Raw genomic sequence first — 20,436 nt, forward strand, 5'->3', positions numbered from 1 at the left:
GGTCTGGTAGAATATAATGAAGCGTGCAGCTCTGTGAAAGGAACACACTGCACACATCCACCCTGTTCATTGAATCCATTTTAATAAATAAATACAGAAAAATAAGTTCATGGCCCCATAGAGACATAGTCCTAGTTACAATGCAGGTCAGCAGACACAGACAATCAAAGGGGAGAGAGGCTGCAGTCAAACAGGAAACAAATAATTTCATCCCTCCTTTGCACAGATTTTGCACTTCATGGCTAATGAAATGTGAGCGATTATCAGATTTCACGTGACAATCACTCCTTTTTGGGGCAGGGAACGAACAATCACCAGTCACACGTTTAAAATCCAATTAGTTGTACCCATCAAGCTCCAGTGACTGACAATTTAGAGGGAAATTGTAGCTCATTGTACAGCTTTGGCATTATGTTATTGTCAAAAAAATGTCTCTCAGTACAGAAGACACAGAGCCATTATATGTTAAAATAATACCACATGGATCAAGTCGTGGTTTGGTCTTTATGACCAACAAATCTACCCATCAGTCCCTGGTTGCTGCTCGCAGAACGCTCCCAGCTACAGTAGATGCACTGTGTGCAATTCATCATTGAGTGGGTTACCTCAAAGTACTCACAGTTACACAACAACAACAATGGCTGTCCTGTCAGATCCAAGACACATGGAGGTATAGTGTGATAAATAACAACATGCACGCAGTCTCTGCTGAGAATTCATCTCTTTGTCATGTTATAAAAAAATTATCAAGTAACTTCTGTCTGAAAATAAAGAAAATGTTATGATTAAATATCAAATCAAAAAAGAACAATGGAAGACCTGCATCCTGACCAAAGATCCTATGAACAGCTTCATACAGTATGTAAGGGAACAAACCATTCCATTAAGACTTGAAGAACAGGTGTATATTATACAGTATCTTATCAGGGTTATATATCATAACAGTCTTAGTCCTTCTTATTAAGAGCTTATATTAAGAGCTGTCAAACCAATGTGAGAAGCAGGCTGTGCAAAAGACATGTTCACGATAGAGCAATCGATGGGTTAAGCTGAACGCCAAACAAAGCAGAGAAACAAACCATAGATGATCAAATGTGAAATTTTTCTGCCTTCGCAGTAAATATTTTGGTATTTGGCGACACAAAAGACATTTTTATAGACTAAACGTTTCTAACCAAAAATGATAAAACTGATATATTAATCATGAAAATAGTCCTTAGTTTCAGCTCTAGTTGGAAATTCATTCATATGGTATAATTAAATCTGTGATGTACTGGAACTACTCCCAGAGGCTTTTACAGTCTGACAACTAACAACTGACACAGCAGCCATGTACTGTATGAATCCATTTTACCTCAGTAGGCACCTTCAAACAAAGAGCTTATTCAATAAAAACAGTCACTCTGTCTCTGTCTTCTCCCCTCACTCTTATACAGGTAGGTCCAGTATCCTATCTAAGCTACAGATTGGAAACAGTCTAGTGTACACAGCAGCAAATGGATGAGGTTCTACAAACTGTGCAAGTTAACATAATGTTTACAATGTGAGCACAATGCTAGAGGTGAGTGTTGGAAGCTGTACACGTCCCGTCATGTACACTCGCTGTTTGCATGCCGAGGCCCTTTGATTTTGAGCCTCAGTGTCTCTGCAGCTCAGCAGTCTGCCACTTCAAAAGGTTCGTGCTGCGTAGCCAGCCACCTGCTGACTGCTAAGCAGCCCATAGGTCCCGAGTGAGTGAGCGCCACATCAGACATCACCCAAGGCTGGTTTCACTTACAGCACGTGGCAGCAGTTGTACTGAGCCAGAGGCAGGATCTTGGGCTTGTTGTGTGCCGGGATGTTGAAGGCCAGAGCTTTTTCACACAGAGGGAACTGAAAGAGTCTCTCACGCAGCTTTATGCTGTGTCGTTTTCCTTGCTCTGCTCTTGGGGCAGTCTCATCCCGAGTCCCCAGTGCATTGTGGGGCTGGGATCTTTCTGTTAAGAGGTCATCTCTTCCGCTTTGTCCTGTTCTCTCATCTTGTTCTTCTTCTCTTCCTGTTTTCTGCGTCTCCTTCCCATTCGGGCTAGCAGAGGACACAGAGACAGAGGAATGCTGGGAAGTGGATTTAGAGAGAGGAGGTTTGTTGGTGTTGTTGTTGGGCTCCATTTCCTCATCTTTTCCGTCCTCTCGGGTTGTGATTTCTTGCTGCCCGTGACAGCAGCGTACCGTCTGACCAGGTAGGGAGGACGATGCTGTGATTTCAGGAGTCTGACTGATTGTCTTGTCTCCATAACTGAGAGGTTGATCTGAAATCACACACACACTGTCCTCTTTCTCTGTTTCTGTCTCCATTTCTGCTTCGTCCTCCTCTATTTTCTCTACTGAGCTTTGACACTCCTCCATCTCTTTCTCTTCCCTACACTCTTGATTGTCTGCTAGATCCAACATCTCCTCAACTTCTAACAAAGACACCAATCCTTCCCTATCATTTACCAAACTTCCTTCCTCCTCTTCTTCCTCCTCCTCCTCCTCCTCCTCCTCCTCCTCACAGATTTGCTGCAATGCAGGGAGGTTTTTGGGGGCTGGTGGCTCTTCAGCTGGAGGCGGACGGAGAGTAAAGCTCAGGCTGGGCTGCCATGGGCCTGGGAAAGGCTGCTGAGACGACGGCCTCACAGCGAGCAGATCCCCGCACTCAGGCAGTCCTAAACGTGGAGAGCTGGGGGAGAGTGCCCCTGAGAGCCAGGCTGGCGGGGCCTCTGGGCTGAGGAGGGCGTTATCCAGCCCCTGCAGCCAATGGTGACTCTCGATCTCTTCGAGTGAGGCCCGGCGAGATGGATCCTTCTGCAGCATCCTAGAGATCAGACTGAAAAAGAAAAACTTTTTTATTTTTTGACAGTATCTGCTTTTGATCACATTTGTATCATCAGCAAACACACATCTTATTTTATTTAATGACACTGCTTGAAAACCCCTGTGTTATGTCCAGAAGGTTGTTCTGTTCTATTCAGCTGCTTGTGTGGATTCACACACACCATCATGTGACTAATGGGCAAACTCATATGATCAGTGCTGGGTCAGATGTTTTAGGATGTGTCTGCAGCCGCAGATAATGTGACAAAAACCACTTAGTTGAGTATTTATGTCTTTCTAACCTCACATAAATAGAAAAGAACTGGATTGTGTAAAGTGTAAAGGGCTTTTATTTAGGGAGCTTGAAGGACAAGATAAAGCAATGAACTGCTGGCACAGTGATAGTGTCAGATGTTACTATCATTGGTAAGTATGGGTTAAACAAAATCCTATTTTGGGATTTGGGCCTGAGCCCATGGTTCCTCAACATCTTTTACACCTTACATGGACATAAAGATGCAAACTCATAAATATGTAGTGCTAGAAGTGTTTCTGATTTATTCCTCTATTGAGTATTTATGCCTCACTATATTTAGTGACTAGAAAAAATATATAAACAGAGGAGAGTAGCTTTCTCCCCCTCCAACATAACTTACATATTTTTATTTATCTCCTGTTGAATTCAAACTTCAAAGAGCCAGTACAGCTAAGGATTAGTGGGGACAATATGTCCTAGAATTAGCAGCTTCTGTAAGTACGTGCCAAATATAATATTTAACACTTTATAATTACTAGAAGGTGTCTAAGCTTAGCCAGCTAGCTGTAACACAGCTAAAGTGGTGAGCAAACACTAGGTCAGCCCCAGGAGTTTGGATGAATTTGATGCTGCTGTCCTTTGCTAATCTTAGGGGCAGTAAGCAACACCTCACCATAGACATTGCAAATGTGGGCCTACTAGGCCTAGTATTTACAGAATGTACACACTGAATTAATCTAATGACTGTGTTTTGAAAGTTAATAAAAGAAGTAAGGAGCCGTTTGCCCTTCAGACATTCCTATCCTGTCTGCAGGACAGTGTGTGTGTGTGTGTGTGTGTTTTAGTCAGAGGTGTGAGGAATGAAGGTTAAGTGAGAAGACAGATGAGTATGTGCAAGTTGTATTTTGTTCCAGCCCAGGAGTGTGTTTGTGTTCCTCTGACAAGACTGAAATATGATTTTTGGTTCAAGGACACAGACGTGCTTGCATTACGGAAAACATTGTCTTTGGCTTTGGGAAGTATTTGCAGCAAGCTGGAGAATCTTTTCAGACAAGGAGGACACTGAAATTATTCACTGAAACGCGCACTAATGAGATGATTTTACGGTCAGCAGTTCCTTAAGATTGAACAGCAGAAAATAGCTGCAGATAACTTTTTTCTTTCTGTAACCCTGGGTTTATGTGTGTGTGACTCACTCTCTGCAGTCTTCAGAAACATGTTCAGGGATGGAGTAGCGACAGTCCAGAATCATGACCAGTGTCTCGCTGTCATTGGTTTCCTGGAAGGGAGGGACTCCACACACCAGCATATACAGGATCACCCCCAGAGACCAGATATCTGGAACACACACACGAACAAGAGTAACACGAAATTAGCCCTAAATAGCAATGCAGCTCAACACTTTAAATAACCCACCATTCTTTCAAGGTTTGAACATATTTTTTAAGCTTAAAAATACTGATCGTTTTTCAGTTTGGTTGATGCAACATGTCCTAGAAATACATCATGTTATAATAAATCATTTCTTCATGAATGGGGACAAAAATGAGTGAGAGACAGCTGGATGTCTGGTTTTTTAGGTGTCTGAGGCAATATCTGTAGGCATTTGGGCTTGGTGCACTTAACCCCTGACTCAGAAACACACACAAACACATTTACACATGTCCAGGCTTCCTGGTGCTGACCAACAATGCTGACAGAGTGTTCTTTTCCCATTCCATCCCCTCCCTTTCCTTCCTCTCTTCTACTCATCCCCCCCAACCCCCCTTTTCCTTCTTGTTGTGATGCAGATGCAATGAGAGGAGGTCCATGCAAACTCAGAACAGCCTGAACTAGGCATGAACACAGGGGGAGGTTCAAGGAAACACATACACACAGAAAAGCAGAGGAAAGGGAGCTGAGGGCTGAAGGCCATAACAAGGCTTGTTTTGGTGTTGTGCTATTCTGAGAATCTTTCTTCTCTCTTTTCAGACTCTCCTTGTGTTTCTTTCAAACACTGGAAACTGGAGTACTGCAGCGTCTGCTGTTCACATTCTTTGTTAAAACCCTGATGTAACACTGGATATGTCACAGATCGTATATCAACATCCAGAAAATGCTGCCTCTGCTAGTATCGTTTGTTTCCATGTGTCAGGGCAATTCTAGTTATTTAACCGTGTTTTTCCATTATTACTATAACTTTAAGAGAATATTCTTTATTCATATTGTTTTCATTCTTTACTTTTTCTATACATTGTTATTATAGCTGCATTTATCTAGACACAGACTGGAAGTTTTGCCTCCCCTCCTGGTGATAAGAGTAATTACACACCAGTGCAAAAGTTAGCAAGCTTGGTAATCTAAAGAGAGATTACCTAGCGAGAGGTGTTCTTTATCTGAAGGCCTATATATGAACATATCACCAGTTCTTCACCTTTTATGCACATACTTTCCTTAAGTATGCAGCAAAAATCCATTGCCACCACACTTGCTGCTACTTGCGAGCTTTGACAGACCCTTTTGGTTACCAAATATGATTACTTTGTCTCAAAGTACAGGATGGACAGTGACTGACCAGTCAACAGCCAAGCAGTCTTTTGAAAGTACTCATTTACAGTTTCCATTTGCTGACAGCAGCAAATACCTACTTGCATCCATGTTTTTAGAAGAAAAAAAAGGTTGACATCAGCTTTCTTATCTAAGAATTTATGTAGCATTATGTAAGTGATGGATGTAGCACAGGTGCAGTTTAAACTGTAGCAGTATAGCTGACAAGGTATAAAATCACACATGTGATAGTACAAGAATGCAAGTGTCAGGATTATCCTCACATACTATAAGAGTATTCCTTCGATTGGACCAGTGTTTTGTGTTTTTACCTTTACAGTCGAAACATGTAAAGGTAAAAACACAAAACACTGGTCTGATCGAAGGAATACTTTTATAGTTAAAAAGGTGAAGACCAAATGAATCTAGTTGAAATATTATCCTCACATGCAGCTAACATGAAAAATAAACTAGAATCAAATAAACCATTGTAGTTCTTCCTGTCCACATATTCTCACATGAACCTGTTCACCTCCCATGTGTGATAAGACATTCAGCCATTGTCCCACATTATACTCATGATGGTCCAAACAACAGCCCTCAGTTCTCTCTATACAATGTACACACGCACATCGCACGCTCACTAGCACACACAACTCTGTTTAGAGACGTGTTATGCAACAAGGAGGAGAAGCCACTGAGTGCTGGGAGTGTACTTTTCTCTGCTCACTGGGGAATATCACACATTCTCACTACCACTAGTGACCTGCTGATAGTACAAACAGTAAAGAAATGCATGCACACACACACACACACACACATGTATGTTACACTTCAGGATGTAGATAGGCTGAATAAAAATAAAAGACACATGAGAAACAAAATCTTGTGAAAAAGGAGCAGAGTGAGTGGTCCTGGTTCTCTGGATCATCTGTAGCTCTGGTCAGTGGCCTCCTCCTTTGAAGTTGACATTTCAAGACCTAATACGTCATAAAGGGTTAACACAACTGACTGTTACAAAAGGTCCTCCAGGTTTACAAAAATATGCAGGCCTTGTTTTTTTGCCCACATTTGGAAACAGAATGTTCCAGCATCCACTCCCTGGCTCTGACTAGTTACATGGTGCATTCAGGTCATCAGTTATTGATCAATACACTGTATTACATGAACTGGATCAAATATCAAGGCCATATTACTCATCAGTATGCAAATATCTCATTAGCATGATTATCCTGCAACACTGACAATAATCCTTATAAATATATCCTTACATTGTCAGGACTGATTTTTTGACTTAGTGCAGTCATCTTGTAGTGACTTGAGCCTGACACTTCCTGCGTTGCTAGTGTAAGAAACAGTGTAAGTCTTAGGAGCATCTTTACACATTAGGACAAGCTGTCCCCAATTGCACTCTCTGTTGCGCAATCATGTGCCTGTTTTTGGATTTTGTTGCTATGGGAGATAATTTGTTGGTTGCACTTTAGTTCTTCCCTTTGGGTGGTGGTGTGCCTGGTTTTGTGTATTTCCAGTTTAGGAAAAGTAGTTGCACATATAAACAGCCCGACAGCTTTCAGCTTGATTTGAAAACAGACAAAGAGGTTTTGTCTGGAAAGCATCTCGTGGTTTTCCAGTCCTTCACTGATCTAAAATTGGCTGTTTAATGGGAGGCTTTCCATGTGAATCACTATTTGAAATGAAACTTTTCACAGTAAAAAGGTTGAACAGGACAACGGAGAGCTTTAAATTCTTTTTTACTACTTTAGTTTCAGTTACTTACACCTCAGTGAGGTGTAAGTAACTGTACAATAATGTACAATAGTATTGCCAATGTTGGACAGACTGCAAGTTAAATTGCAAAATGAGACCATCCCAGCCTATGGACTAATTGCTTCACCCAATTCAGGCAAACTCCCTCATAGATCTGCAGTAGCAGTAAGTAAACAATACTAGATCTATCTAGTGTTACAGGTATCTTGCTAAGATTAGTTTGCTTATGACACTTGACTGGCTTAAGCAGCAAACATTATGCATTATGTCCAACACCATGGATTTTAGACAATAACTCTTAGCCAAGCGCAATGTACGGCACTCAGCTGGCATTGTACCGATACTAATGTAAACAATAATGAATAGCCTATTCACCCGTTGCACAGCATTTAAGGAAAACTGTAAACAACTGTGAAACAGACAGAATAAAGGAGCAAACTGTTCAGGCAGAGCACATTCACACACAATAATAAACTATAATGTACGTACACATGCATGCACACAGTAATGGCCAGCCATTATGTAACTGTAGGCAGTGTTTATCTTCGTCAAAGGAGGCCCTGTGGACATTCCTGTCTCCCCTCCACATCATATGACAACCATCAAACACATACACACACAAACAAACACACACACGCACCATCCTCAAACAAAACACACAAATATCCTGAATTAAACAGCAGCCTGCTTATATGAGACGAAATATCAAAGACGCACACTGTGTATGCGTGTGTGTGCAGAGATGGGTTTATGAGTCACCTTACTAAGCTGAGATCAATAAGGGACATCTCTTTCTCTGTGCAGCTCAGGATTACCAACACACACACTTACACATTTAAGTGTGTGTGTGTCTGTGTGTGTACTGGGTGATGGAAGTGTACGTTTCTATTGAAATGATGACATAACCATGATATCCACAGGCTGAGTCATGTTAAGAGTAAAAGAGAACAGAAAAGTGCACTTTAGTGCTGAAGTGAAGCAGAAAACTGTCTTAAAAGAGGTAATAATAAATGAATTTAAATGGACGCCCTTCGTGTGTACACTTTTAGAAACAGGAAGTAACATGAAAAGAGGAACTGATGCAACTCAAGTCATGCTGAAAATATAAATGGTTGTGAGGTTGGGTTCTTCATCGCCACACCTACCACAGAGACCATAAGGAACAAAACTTTTGCATTTTGTCTCATTTGTACCTCATGTTTGTTTACATGAATAAATTTCCCTCTACAGGAGTAGGCAAGGCACTAATTGCAGACAGGATGCATTTGTATTCAGAGCAGATACATTTGTAGTCACCAGTATGAACAGCACCCAAACCCTGCCAAAATCCAGCCTTTTCTAGCTTAGCAGATAAGACCACCAACCTCCCTGAAGCAGACAGGCTGCCCCCCCCCCCCTCAAATCCCTCATTTCTCCTTATGTCCCATAATGTCAAATCCTACAATCTGTCTGCCTGCCTCACCTCTAAATTCACACAAATCACATAAGTGCACACCAAGCATTCTATTGTGGATAAACACTAATGCATCATGCTTACTCTTACTCGGTCTCTGTCTCATCACACACACAAATGCTTGCAATACAGTGTGAGAGCACAGTGGTAAGCTGCAGTGTTTGGTTCCACTGCAGAACGTGCCCAGTTGGCTTATGACTGGCTGGCTTGCTTAGACTGACCCAGATACACACACTAATCCTCAATGGACATACAGACACACACACAGATCCATACATAGACACGCACACATAAATATAGAAGAACACCTACGGGTGTAAAGGGGACACTCAAGACCAAAGAAAACACACACACAAAGATGCTGCATACAAGTGCTGTACACACACATTCGCACACACACACATACATCTGAACTTCAAATAACAACATAACAAAATCAGTGTCTTACCCACAGCTGGAGCATCATACTCCTCTCCAAGAAGAATCTCTGGAGCAGAATACGCCAGTGACCCACAGCTGGTGGCCAACATCGTGCCAGGCTGGAATAAGTTGCTGAACCCAAAGTCAGTCAACTTCACTGCCCCCTGCTGGGGAAAGAACACCACGTTCTCTGGCTTCAGATCCCGATGCACCACATGAAGCTGGTGGCAGTACGATACGGCACGTACAATCTGGGCAAAGTGACGCTTGGCGGTACTCTCGGCCACACCACCCTCGTGACGGAGAATGTAGTCATAGAGGTCGCCCCCCTCAGCCAGTTCCATGACCAGGTAGAGAGTGGTGGGTGTGTCGATAACCTCATAGAGACGAACCACGTTGGGATGCTGCACCAGCCGCATGCACCTTAAACAATAAGATGGTGAGTTATTGCTTTATAGAGTAACATAATGAAGAAGAAAGAAAGTTGCTTTGAGTGGTATTCTTGTTTTTACTCAGAAGGATTACATTTTATTGTTTTGTTTTTAAAAATAGCATTTCTGTTCAAAATCTTTAAAAAAAATTGTGATAAAATGATTATATGTTTTTAGAATAATTATTTTTTCGTACTTTACTTCCTGTAGGAGGTGACTCGTCGCCATTACATCAAGTTTTGTCTTGTCAATCATTTTGACAGCCACCAGTTGCCCTGTGTTGACATGACGAGCCAGTTTGACCACTGCAAAATGGCCTCTTCCCAGCGTCCGACCCAGATGGTACAGTCCGCTAAGATCAGAGCGACTAGGGATGCTCTGGGGGTCGATAAGTCCATCCTGGGCTGAGGTTATATCTCCAGCGCAGTCCATGCTTGAAACAAAATGAGGGATTCTGAATGGAGGACCGTATAAGCAAGACAGAATGGAAAGTCTCAAGGTGTCAAAGACCCAGGGGGGAGGGGTGGCGAGGTTCCTCACTGCTGGGGATTCGTCTGGCAGGACAAAGAAAAGACAACACAATGAAAGTAAATGATGGTGTTGGCAAATCTGGCCTTTGGCCCAGAGGGAAAAGGGCTTTAGATGAGGTCAGCTGCTGCTGCTAATGCCTCATCCCTTCAGGCACAGCACCAGAAATAGACTGATATTACACATCATCCAACAAAGGCACAGAAGACAGAACACATTTAGATTACGGTAAGCCATGAGGACTAGATTACAATGTGGAAGAATTAAAACACAAAGGAGAGGGTAAAATATTCTTGCACTTTTTTGCTAACGTTGAAGGGCTGAGTTTGACTCAAATAACACCATCTTGCACCAATCAATACTGTAACAGGACACCATAATGTATGTTGTGCATGTGTGCACATGTGTGAGTGTGTGTTGGTGTGTCATCAGCTCGGTTAAGAGGGCCAGAGGTTGACATTCAACCTGATGATGTCATCATCAGAGCGCCCCCCCCCCCCAGAGCAACAAATTCAACTGCCATCACCACCTTCATTACCATGGTCACCATCAGTGCGCAGACCCCATGCTGTTTTCTATCACCACTAGTGTACCTGTGTGTGCATGTGTGTGTGTCCATAGCTCAGATGTCTTTGTGTGTGCAGTAAGTACTTTAAATTCTTGCTGGATTTTTAATCACATTGACAAATGTACTATGCAGGCTACCTGTCACATGTCGCCTCCTCATAGTTGTTTGTTTCTTCATATTTATGTCTCTAGAGCTTCTGGTTGGTTCCCTTCAATAGTAAAGTGTCCTCTAGTGATTGTTTTGAGTCTCTTTGTGATCACCGTGTGTCTTTTGCAGTTGTTTTGCATCACTTGTATGTATTCACTTTTGACTTCACTATACTGGATTTTTCAGAGATTTTTTTAAGATTATGTCAACACGATAAACATAAAACAAAAACGATGCTGCCATTAATTATTAACTTCCCAGCCCTGTATTTTACAAACTAGTTAGTAACTTGCCACCAACACATCTGCTTATCTGCTACATGAAAACACTTGAGTTGAGGCACTGTAAACAGATTTGAATTATATTGTTTGCTGCTTTATGTTCTGTACTAATGAAGTTTTATGATGTGAATATGGGCCTACATGCTGATATTCATATATCAGTGATCTACTTTTTATAGTTGGTTTATGTTTACATTGTATATGTTTATATATTTGTTGACAAATAGCACCCTTGCCTTTGGGACCCCCTCAAGTGTTCCTTTAACACTTCATGAGCAGCATCATGATGATGTCTTATTTATCTACACTGTATGATGCAGCATCATTACAGCAGCATTTAAAGCCCCCCTCCTCCTCACAGCCTCACCGGGCCAGACCTTTAAATACGCAGCCTGCTAATATGTTTGGCTGGAGGCTGTTACACTTGTGTTAAGGACAGCTGTTCTCTACTTGGCCTCAACTGCAGTCCCGAGTTGTCTCATATACGTTTGTAGTCATCCTCCAACCAGCGGCTACACACACACACATGCTCTCCCTGACACTGACAGCACCGCAGGACGCGATGCAGCCGCAGCTGCAGCCGCGTCGCTAACTTACCATTGTTGTGCAAAATATCCCGTTATTGCTCGCGGTTCCGGTACCGGCTCTGCCCGCAACTCTTCCGCTCAGTATCACCTCCGAACTCAGACGTAGAAAACGACAGCGCCGCCGTCTCATGTTCTTTCATAACGCTCCGTGTCCGCGGTCCATGCGTGGACATACTTTTCTCATGACCACTTCATTCCACAGAGTCTCGAGCTGTGTGAGCGCGCGCCCGCTGAGGGCTGAGAGACAGAGCAGTACGGAACATCTCGTGCACGCGCGTCCAGCTTCCTTCTGACGTCAATACATTCCATCTCGCTCCCGCGGCTTGCCAGCAGCGGCCGCGAGCTCGTAACGCAGTGGAGAGAGGAAAATAACTGAATGAATGTTGTCAAGTCCAAGAATTATATAACTGACTTTGTGTTTGCTCTGTGCGGACAGAGCGACACTTCAGCATGCTATACCCTCTGAGACAACAAGAGCAAAGTGTTTCTGTGAATCCCTCTCAGTTTGTATCTACTTAGGGAGACATTTGTCCATTTGTGTTTCTTTGTCTTTTTTTCTTCATTTTACATGTCTTTCTGATCATATTGTGTTGCTTTGGGTGTTTGTAGTCTTTCTTCTCCTCTGAGACTTGGATTCTAAATTTCCATTGTCCCACTCTTTTGTCTCTGTATTTGTGTTTTATGCTTCTTTGTGGTCCAGTTGTGTCCCTGTGAACACCTCTCTTTGTGATACGTGTGTATCTTGTTCCTGAATTTCCTCTCAGGCATCAATAAAGTATCTGTATAGCTACTTTGTTGTAATTTGTAGTCTTAAGCTTTAATGCATTTTTTTCTAATTATTAATTGTTTAATGTAGCCTAATGTTTTTGTACTCCTTTCATATCTTAATCATTTGGTTGGAATCCAAACAAAGTGACTACACAGGCCATGTGGGCAATGAGGATTTAAATAAAGAAAGTTGCTTATGTTTATGCTGTGGGTTTGTTTTTACTGGAGATATTTCCAAAGCATTCCTGCACTACAGTGACTTATATTGTGTCTATAGTATGATCTTCTTTAGATGTCCATGTGATTTTGTCTGTCCTGTCTTTATTTTTGTATTGTTACACTGTAAAGCTGCATTATTCTGCAAGATGATCTCATCTCTGCTGCTCTTTGTTTCATCTCACCAGCCAGTCAGCCAGGCAGTAGAATAATGGAGCCACCTAGTGGTGTCCATTTCTCTTTTTCTTTCTTCCCTTCTTTTTTTCTTTCTTAAACCAAGACAAAAGATAGGGTTTTATGTTACAATGTCTTTCTCTCTCTGCCACACACACACACACACACACACACACACACACACCTATCTATGACTCTATCACATGGTCTCATTTCATCATTCGTGCAGGTAACCTGTGTGGTTCTGCACCAGTTGGGTTTGTTTGATTATAATTATGTTCTGTCAGTTTTTCTCTTTCAAGTTCACACATTGCAAATCAATATAAAGCAAACAAACATTGTGTGTGTGATTGTTTTTGTTTTGTATAGGAGTCAGTGACTTTGACATTAGCGCCATTTGGTGGTAATGTATTATAACTGCAGTAATTTTAGCCTTAAATTAAATAATGACAAATGCAGCATCTGTAACGCGTAAAGCTAATGTTTAGTTATTGGAAAAAGATCATAAAATCCAGCTGGAATGCTGGACAGGTTTCAAGTAATAACCAGCAATGAAACAATAATGCTTTAATATAACAATGATTATTTAACCCAGTTCAGGAGTTATCTTTTGGGTTTGAATAGTGTCACACCCTAATCCCAGCATTTATCACAAAAAAATGAGAGCTTTTCATCATTAGCATTATACCTGACAGTAATTATACAGATAAATATTTAGAAAACTGACAACATATGATATTTTAAATACCAACAAAAACCTTCTGTGCCCTGAGCTGAGCTGTTATGCAGTTTTTTAAAGTGTGCTTTTACAGTGGTAAGTCATGTGCATTCAGAAACCCTCTCTCTGGTATCAAGGCCTCTGTCAGTCTGTCTCGCATGATCTCCTTGTTGGAGTATTGAGGTAGGTCCAGAATAAAGTGGCATGTCAGTGACTCAGGGAAGTGCTGATCATAGGAGCCGGTGTGAATTTGTTTAACTCGAACCTTCATCTGGATCTGACCCATGCCGAAAATCGGTACCATCCGGAAACCAGTCAGGAACCCTAAATCACACCAGTTAATGGAGAAGTTGTTATTGTATGTTGTGCTTGTTAAATAAATGATAGGTTATGAAAACATTAAATACTGTAGCACTTTTTTGGCTTAGCTTCATCACATTGTGTCACTATAATGGTGGCATTTAGCAGCTCAGTTTGCTCTGAGGTGTCCTTTCAGATAAATCCAGCTATATGCTGGGTTGATAGATGAGCATGTTTATCGCTTGCATTTGTCAGAGGAACTGTTTGGTGCAGGACTTACAAAGAAAGTCTTTCCTCTGGTCTTCGGTTAGTTCATCGAAAACCTCCCAAAACATTCGTATGGTAGGGTGGCCAGGATGGTAGTATCCGTCATAAAGGGTGTTCTAGTTGCAGTGAAAAAGAGCATTACAATGACTGAAATGAGATTATTTTTGCTGCAGCTTTTTAAATTTGTACCTGTTTTAGCTTTGCCCAGTCGTAGACATTCTGGCCCACCAGCAGTCCCTGCAGCTCCTTTGGCCTGAACAGCAGTACCAGATCTCGTTCACACACCTGGAAGAAGCCTCGCTGGAACTCCTGGAACACCCTCTGCACTGATGTGTTGAAGGCATGATTTATAAAGGCATCCACAAACTCCTTTCTGCAGGGAGATAAGTTTACATTAGCACACATTTCACTGTGGATGTAGGTCACACACATTTGAAGAGTCCTACTTATTCTGACTCGTCAGTGGCTTTCCAGGATTTTCAGGATCCAGGTCGACCTTCTTCCCATTCCAGTCCATCTGTTTAGGGGTTATAAATCGGACGAGGACAGTGATTTTTCTGATGACTGTAAGAAAACTTAATGAGAAAACGGAATGAAACACCAACCAAGAAGTCTATGTACAGGTTGTCTATGACATCATCTTCATAGTCCAGGATGCACTGCAGACTCCTTCAAACAGAGAAAAACAAGACCAGAGTGTCTGCACAGCCTTCATGTTTTGTGACCCCTGTAAACTGAAATACTTACTGTCCATCCCTCGGGCTGAACTCCATCATGTCCTCCAGTGTCGGCTCCTCATTGAGCAGCTTCTTGAACAGAACCAGAGGGAATGGCAGGTGTATGATACTCATGTTGTATAAGGCCAATCCACACAAGACGCCAAACAGGCGATATTTCAGCCTGTCTTCCTCTGTTGTCTCCTGCAGAGACAAAAGCAGAATATGTTCCATAAAGTTTTAGTGGGAAATTTATGACAATGATGACTTCCAGTACATGAGAATACAGTCTTACTCTGGAGGGGAACCATGCCAGTGTTTGGGAATCATTCAGCATGAACAGCTCAGATTCAGCAGACACCAGCTCATGAAACAAGTGATGGAAAAAGTCTTTCATGTAAACATTTGTGATTTTTGGATCCTCATCAAAATAGACCTGTAAGAACAATTGCAGTCATCAGGACCTGCTGCACAACACAGTCTGATGTGCTATAACCTCATCGCATATTTACCACAAGTGGCTTCTTGAGGGTGCTCTGTGGAGCAGCTGCCAGTTGGCTGAAGGTGTCTTCCAAAAGTGAGGCTCGCCTCAGACTTAGTTTGAAGTAATCTGGCTGAGGACACCAATTAGGCCACATGTAGACCATCTTTGACTCCTGGTGTTCATCCTGGAATTAGTTTCAAACATTTTATTATAATATTTTTCCTTTACTATTTCTATTTTATGTGATACATCATAAACAGTTTGTCACCGTGCCTTTTTATTCTGACTGCTTGAATGCAGCACAGTAATAGATTGATTCTACATCACACATTGATTCTACAATAACAAGTAAAGCCATTCTGACCCTGGCAGCTCTGTTGGCACATTGTAGTTACCTGAGTCCATGCAGTGAGGGTGTCAAAAACCCACTTCTTTGAATTCAAATCCATCACAAATGTGAAACTGCCGATGATGAGTGGCAGGTCATTCTCACACTGCAAAAAAAGAACCATGTCGGTTGTTTTACCAATAAACACTTTGTGAACAGCAGAATAGCAGGAGAAAGCCTAGCATTAAACTACCTTGTTTTTTAACATTAAACGCCAACGCCAAAGGTCCTCTTGAAGGAATGTTTGCTGGGTCTTTGTGTAGAAAGTTGATTCAGGAATTTTTTTGCTCCTGTTGGCCTTTAAAGTGGGAAAATGGTGTTGATTAAATGAAAGATGGACAGAAAATGATAATATGATGTGATACCAACATTGTACATAGTCTGGAGGATTAGCAGCATGTTCTTGGCAGAGTTGCGAGGTACTGGGTTGAAGGACAGGATCACTGAGAGGGCCTCTGTCCACACCTTAACGTGTCTGACCATGGCGGAGGGGTACAGTGAGGACCACCAGTTCCCTGAAGATAAGAGAATATAGTAGTGAGCTAATAACAATGAGTTAGGACCTCCACCCAGCTGGCGTGCCATCACATGTTCCTCTTAAACATTTAGAGTACCTATAATCTGGAGGCTCACAGCATAAAGTCTTTGCATGGCAGCAGCGACTGCCTCAGCAAGCTTTGTGTTATTTGGCCCTTTGCGACTCTTGATCACATGCAGAAGCTCAGTGAGAAGCAGGAAGATCCTCAATCCCTCCACTCCCACTGGAGCAACATCAAGAGACGGAAGCAGCTGCAGAACACTGGCCTCGACCTGTTGAGACAATGAAGCACTAAGTCCTACTACCATGAAAGTTAACACAGTCACATTTCAGGTTCATACCTCTGCTAATGCAGCATCTGTCCGCACCAGCTTCTGAAATCCCTGTTGTGCTAATGATAAGTCCAAACCAGAGAACTTTGGAGAAGTCTGGTAATGTTTGTCTTTGCTGAGAAGACAACATGCGTAAGAATGTGAGAAGGAAGTCATGATCATCCACCAAAGCTCTTTCAAGAGCTTGCAGTGAGACAACTGGACTTGCAGAGGTGCCGTGCTTCAAACTCTTGAGTAAAAATGACTGTTTACCTTTGATCAAGGAAGCTCTGATTCAGACAGGACGCAGAGGAAAAACACATCCTGTGAATGTGAAAGTTTCATGTCTTATTAATATCACACACTGATGGAGAATAAGATAATAAGCATTACTTACTGTTTAATGGTTTTGATTGACTTTGAATCAGGTTCAGAGGGCCATCTGTCCATCATGGCATCAACAGAGTGCGCTGTCACACTTTTTATCATGTCCTATCAGGAACAGAGTTTGTGTTAGAGAAATTACAGAAGAAAGTGGTTTTATTATTATTACACCTGTCTCATGGCTATGCTCCCTGCTGTTCGTACTGTGTACTGGTACCTGCTGCCCAGCAGTGCAATTAGCAAATGAAGAATCTCCTCCTGCGTAGATGTTTTGTATTATCTGACCATCAGTGGTGTCTAAAAGGAAAACAGAGAGAAAATGAGTCATGGTGGCTTGATGTGTGAATGTACAGTATTGGCATGGCACTGTGTTTGGCTTTATTCACCACTTCACCATAATGTACAATATGTAATAATTGAGTTAATTTTTAAAAATCCCAAAAATTTAAATCTTGAATAATCAACACAACCTGAAGTGATATGAAATTATGTTTAAGACTTAAATGTATTGTACTGTATAAGCTCTGTCAAAGTTAGTTGTGAGAATCACGTTAATATTAGTGATCAGTTTAGTGTCTTGTCTGATTGGTCCAACACGAGGAAGAGATTCACCCCAAGTATTTGCTGCTTTATTATGATATTACAATATTTCCTGATTGTGTTTACCTTGTGGCAGTTGAACAGCTAGTGGCACAGCTGGATGACTGTCCTCTCCGTGTCCCAGCTGCCCTTGCTCATCACACCCAAATGAGTACACTCTGTTAGCGTCTGTCAGCACTAAAGTGTGATACCTGTGAACAGAACACAATCAGTATTTGAAGGACTCCTAAAAATATATATAAATTGTTTAAAGTATAGAAACTTGTTGGATGATGCTAAAGAAATAACAAGTGCTGGAAGTCTGTGTGTTTATAATAGGTTTATAATTGTACTGTACCTCCCACACGCAATCTTGGTGACCTTTGACCCCCAGAGCTCTGCAACAAGCCGAGGACGCAGTTCATTTCTGAATGAGTTGTGCCCGAGCTGCCCATACTGACCAGAGCCGAATGTAAACACTGCACCATGCTGAGGATCAGACAGCTACATGTGTTTAGGGTATTCAAAACACAAATGTTCTGAACCATGGTTATGGTTGTGGACTGACCTTTGTTAGAATGGCAGTGTGGTCCGTTCCACAAGATATGTCAGTGGTTTTCTTCATGTTTAAAGCATGAACAGGAGCTGGTGTGTGCCTGTCTATAAGTCAAATAAGAAGGTATGATTTGTATGCATATGAAGTAATACACACAGGAAGCAGAAAGATTAGACCTCTTATACTTTTGTAGACAAGTTATTTGGTGTGTGTGTAATGTAACAACATGGCTGCCAAAGCACAGAAATACATACAATGTATTTTATTGAGAACACAATAAAAGAAGACGGAATGTTTCGTTTAAATGTTTCATATTATTTCAAACTGTATTCTGCAAATTGTCTTCCTGGTACCTTTTGTGTGTCCCAGTCCGAGCTGTCCACGGTCGTTCCTCCCCCAGCCGAACACGCCTCCAGAGACAGACAGGGCGAAGCTCTGCTCTCCTCCTGCAGCAACCCGCACCACCGGGATAGCCGACAGAGATCGAAGGTGTTGGGGCGAACTGGGGCCAGACTCTTTCTTCCCCAAACCCAGCTGGCCCCTGGAGTCCTGGCCCCATGTGTACACCTGTCCATCTATAAGGGGACATCACCACTCTGACCAACAGGTTTCTGATATCGCGTCATCTTTTTCCTGATAACCATTTTTTGACTACAAATTCTACGACTATGACACAAGTATTTTATATTATTGTACTGTACCCACCTTTTGTTAGGATGACTGTATGCTGGCTCCCACAAGCAACCTGACATACATGTATGCTACACAAAGCATCTGGACATCTGAGAACACACACAGCAACAGAGATTCAACACTGAATGGTGATTTTCAAATTAAACAATGAACACTAAGATCATTTCAGCTCACATGGGTTTGAAGGGAGTGTTTGTTGTGTCCACACAGAAAACTTTTCCTCCTTCAGACAGCAGCATGACCACATCATCCCTACAACTCACAGCCTCAACCTTCTCCTTGCATTTCACAAACTCTGCACAGCAGGTGTAATGTGATCAGTAAAGGAACAAAAACTACACTTGCATTACTATAAAGACACAAAAAATTGAGACTCACTCTGTTTTCCTCTCTGTCTGCTCCCATTTGAGAGAATGATATACGAGTTTCCATTAGATTTTATGAAGGCAAGCACTCTGTTACTTGCTGACAGATCTGTGATCTGAAAAGTGAAAGTTAAGAAGTTAACTCTGTCACCATTTGGGTTGTTTGGAGCGTGTTTCAAGCGAAAGCCCGACTGCCAGTCCTCTCCCCATGCAAACATGTTGGTAATGTGGCTCCGCATCACCAACAGCAGCAGCTTTTAGGACTCAGCTGACAGTGAGAAATGAAACCTGATTGGTTAATAATGTGATGAATGGAAAACAAAACTTTAAGATGAAATGAAAGTGATGCAGCCAGTGAGGGAGAGGCAGGAGATTCAAGTGAAAAAGGAAAGTGAAAGTGACACAAGAGCGATCACTGCTGTTTGTTCTTTTTATAAGCTCCTATAGGTCTGTTATATTTTTTCCATTTACATCGATGCCCACATTGTTCAAAACTAGCTGAACTACATTTTGAGGTGGAAATAACCACTCAGGCACAAAATGCCAGATCCAGTGTTTAGTTCAATGATGGAACAGCTCTACCAATAACATTAATGGATTTATTTGGTTATTTGTGTTATCATAAATGACGAGTGATTTAAAGCAGCCTTAATGCTCCATTAATCTTTTCTGCTATAGGCCTAATAACCAATAAAGTCAACATGAGTAATCAGCTCAGCAGTATGTGGGTGGTAGTTTACACACTAGTAGTAAATAGTAAATTGCTTGTCACCATCAACAACCTGTCATACTTACTCTGTAATGTATGATGTTTGTGCATGTTTGTTCCTCTCTCTCTCTCTTCTTCTCCTCTTTCACCCGGCCAGCTGTCAGCAGGAAGGTTCTCCCTTATGAGCCGGGTCCTGTTCAAGGTTTCTTCCTGTTAAGAGGGAGTTTCCTTGCTACTGTTGCTCTTAAGGGGGTTCAGGCTCTGGGTCTCTGGGTGTGAAGTGCTTTGAGACAATTCTGATTTTAAACTGATTTTTTATTTAAAGAGAGAGCAATCCTATGTATGCATCTACAGCCTTATGTACTATACACAATGTTTTTAAATACGTGTTCTTATTTTTCATTTTTAACAACATTGGGTGGCAACTTCAAGTTTTTTCTTGCATTAAAATATCTTGATAAATGCCACAATGTA

General features: G+C 41.8%; 2 protein-coding genes across 3 annotated transcripts; both read right to left on the bottom strand.

Annotated features, from left to right (window-relative positions):
• Positions 1-23: 23 nt before the first annotated feature.
• Positions 24-12,031, bottom strand: snrkb (SNF related kinase b). Its single transcript, XM_028408289.1, has 5 exons — positions 11,807-12,031; positions 9,882-10,239; positions 9,283-9,677; positions 4,285-4,426; positions 24-2,845 (listed from the first exon to the last, which is right to left on the bottom strand). The coding sequence occupies exons 2-5, from the start codon at positions 10,115-10,117 to the stop codon at positions 1,774-1,776; spliced, it is 1,845 nt and encodes a 614-aa protein (XP_028264090.1). The 5' UTR covers positions 10,118-10,239; positions 11,807-12,031; the 3' UTR covers positions 24-1,773.
• Positions 12,032-13,506: 1,475 nt separating this feature from the next.
• Positions 13,507-19,526, bottom strand: LOC114437521 (probable E3 ubiquitin-protein ligase HERC3). 2 transcript variants are annotated; one of them, XM_028408280.1, is made up of 24 exons: positions 19,405-19,526; positions 19,267-19,283; positions 19,063-19,183; positions 18,901-18,977; positions 18,549-18,770; positions 18,208-18,299; positions 17,998-18,128; positions 17,727-17,851; positions 17,278-17,357; positions 17,074-17,168; positions 16,950-17,000; positions 16,707-16,812; positions 16,442-16,637; positions 16,197-16,342; positions 16,021-16,125; positions 15,835-15,933; positions 15,468-15,623; positions 15,251-15,391; positions 14,987-15,159; positions 14,845-14,908; positions 14,686-14,756; positions 14,429-14,612; positions 14,253-14,355; positions 13,507-13,996 (listed from the first exon to the last, which is right to left on the bottom strand). In XM_028408280.1, exons 3-24 carry the CDS (start codon positions 19,125-19,127, stop codon positions 13,761-13,763), a joined length of 2,718 nt encoding a protein of 905 aa, XP_028264081.1. In that variant the 5' UTR covers positions 19,128-19,183; positions 19,267-19,283; positions 19,405-19,526; the 3' UTR covers positions 13,507-13,760. The 2 variants fall into 2 exon arrangements, with proteins under 2 accessions (XP_028264081.1, XP_028264080.1); XM_028408279.1 differs by having other exon boundaries at positions 19,267-19,510.
• Positions 19,527-20,436: the final 910 nt, after the last annotated feature.

Source organism: Parambassis ranga, chromosome 6, assembly GCF_900634625.1.
Source record: "Parambassis ranga chromosome 6, fParRan2.1, whole genome shotgun sequence".
Taxonomy (NCBI): Eukaryota; Metazoa; Chordata; class Actinopteri; family Ambassidae; genus Parambassis; species Parambassis ranga.

What these genes read in the sequence shown, in the direction of transcription:
- snrkb (XM_028408289.1), bottom strand. Translation starts at nt 10,117, where the DNA reads ATGGACTGCGCTGGAGATATAACCTCAGCCCAGGATGGACTTATCGAC. An exon ending in CACCTCCTACAGGAAGTAAA is followed by an intron (nt 9,678 to 9,881) that starts GTACGAAAAAAT and finishes TTATTGTTTAAG; the next exon opens with GTGCATGCGGCTGGTGCAGC. An exon ending in GTATGATGCTCCAGCTGTGG is followed by an intron (nt 4,427 to 9,282) that starts GTAAGACACTGA and finishes TGTGTGTTCCAG; the next exon opens with ATATCTGGTCTCTGGGGGTG.
- LOC114437521 (XM_028408279.1), bottom strand. Translation starts at nt 19,492, where the DNA reads ATGCGGAGCCACATTACCAACATGTTTGCATGGGGAGAGGACTGGCAG. An exon ending in TGTGAGCCTCCAGATTATAG is followed by an intron (nt 16,343 to 16,441) that starts GTACTCTAAATG and finishes TCTTATCTTCAG; the next exon opens with GGAACTGGTGGTCCTCACTG. An exon ending in CCCTCACTGCATGGACTCAG is followed by an intron (nt 15,624 to 15,834) that starts GTAACTACAATG and finishes AACTAATTCCAG; the next exon opens with GATGAACACCAGGAGTCAAA.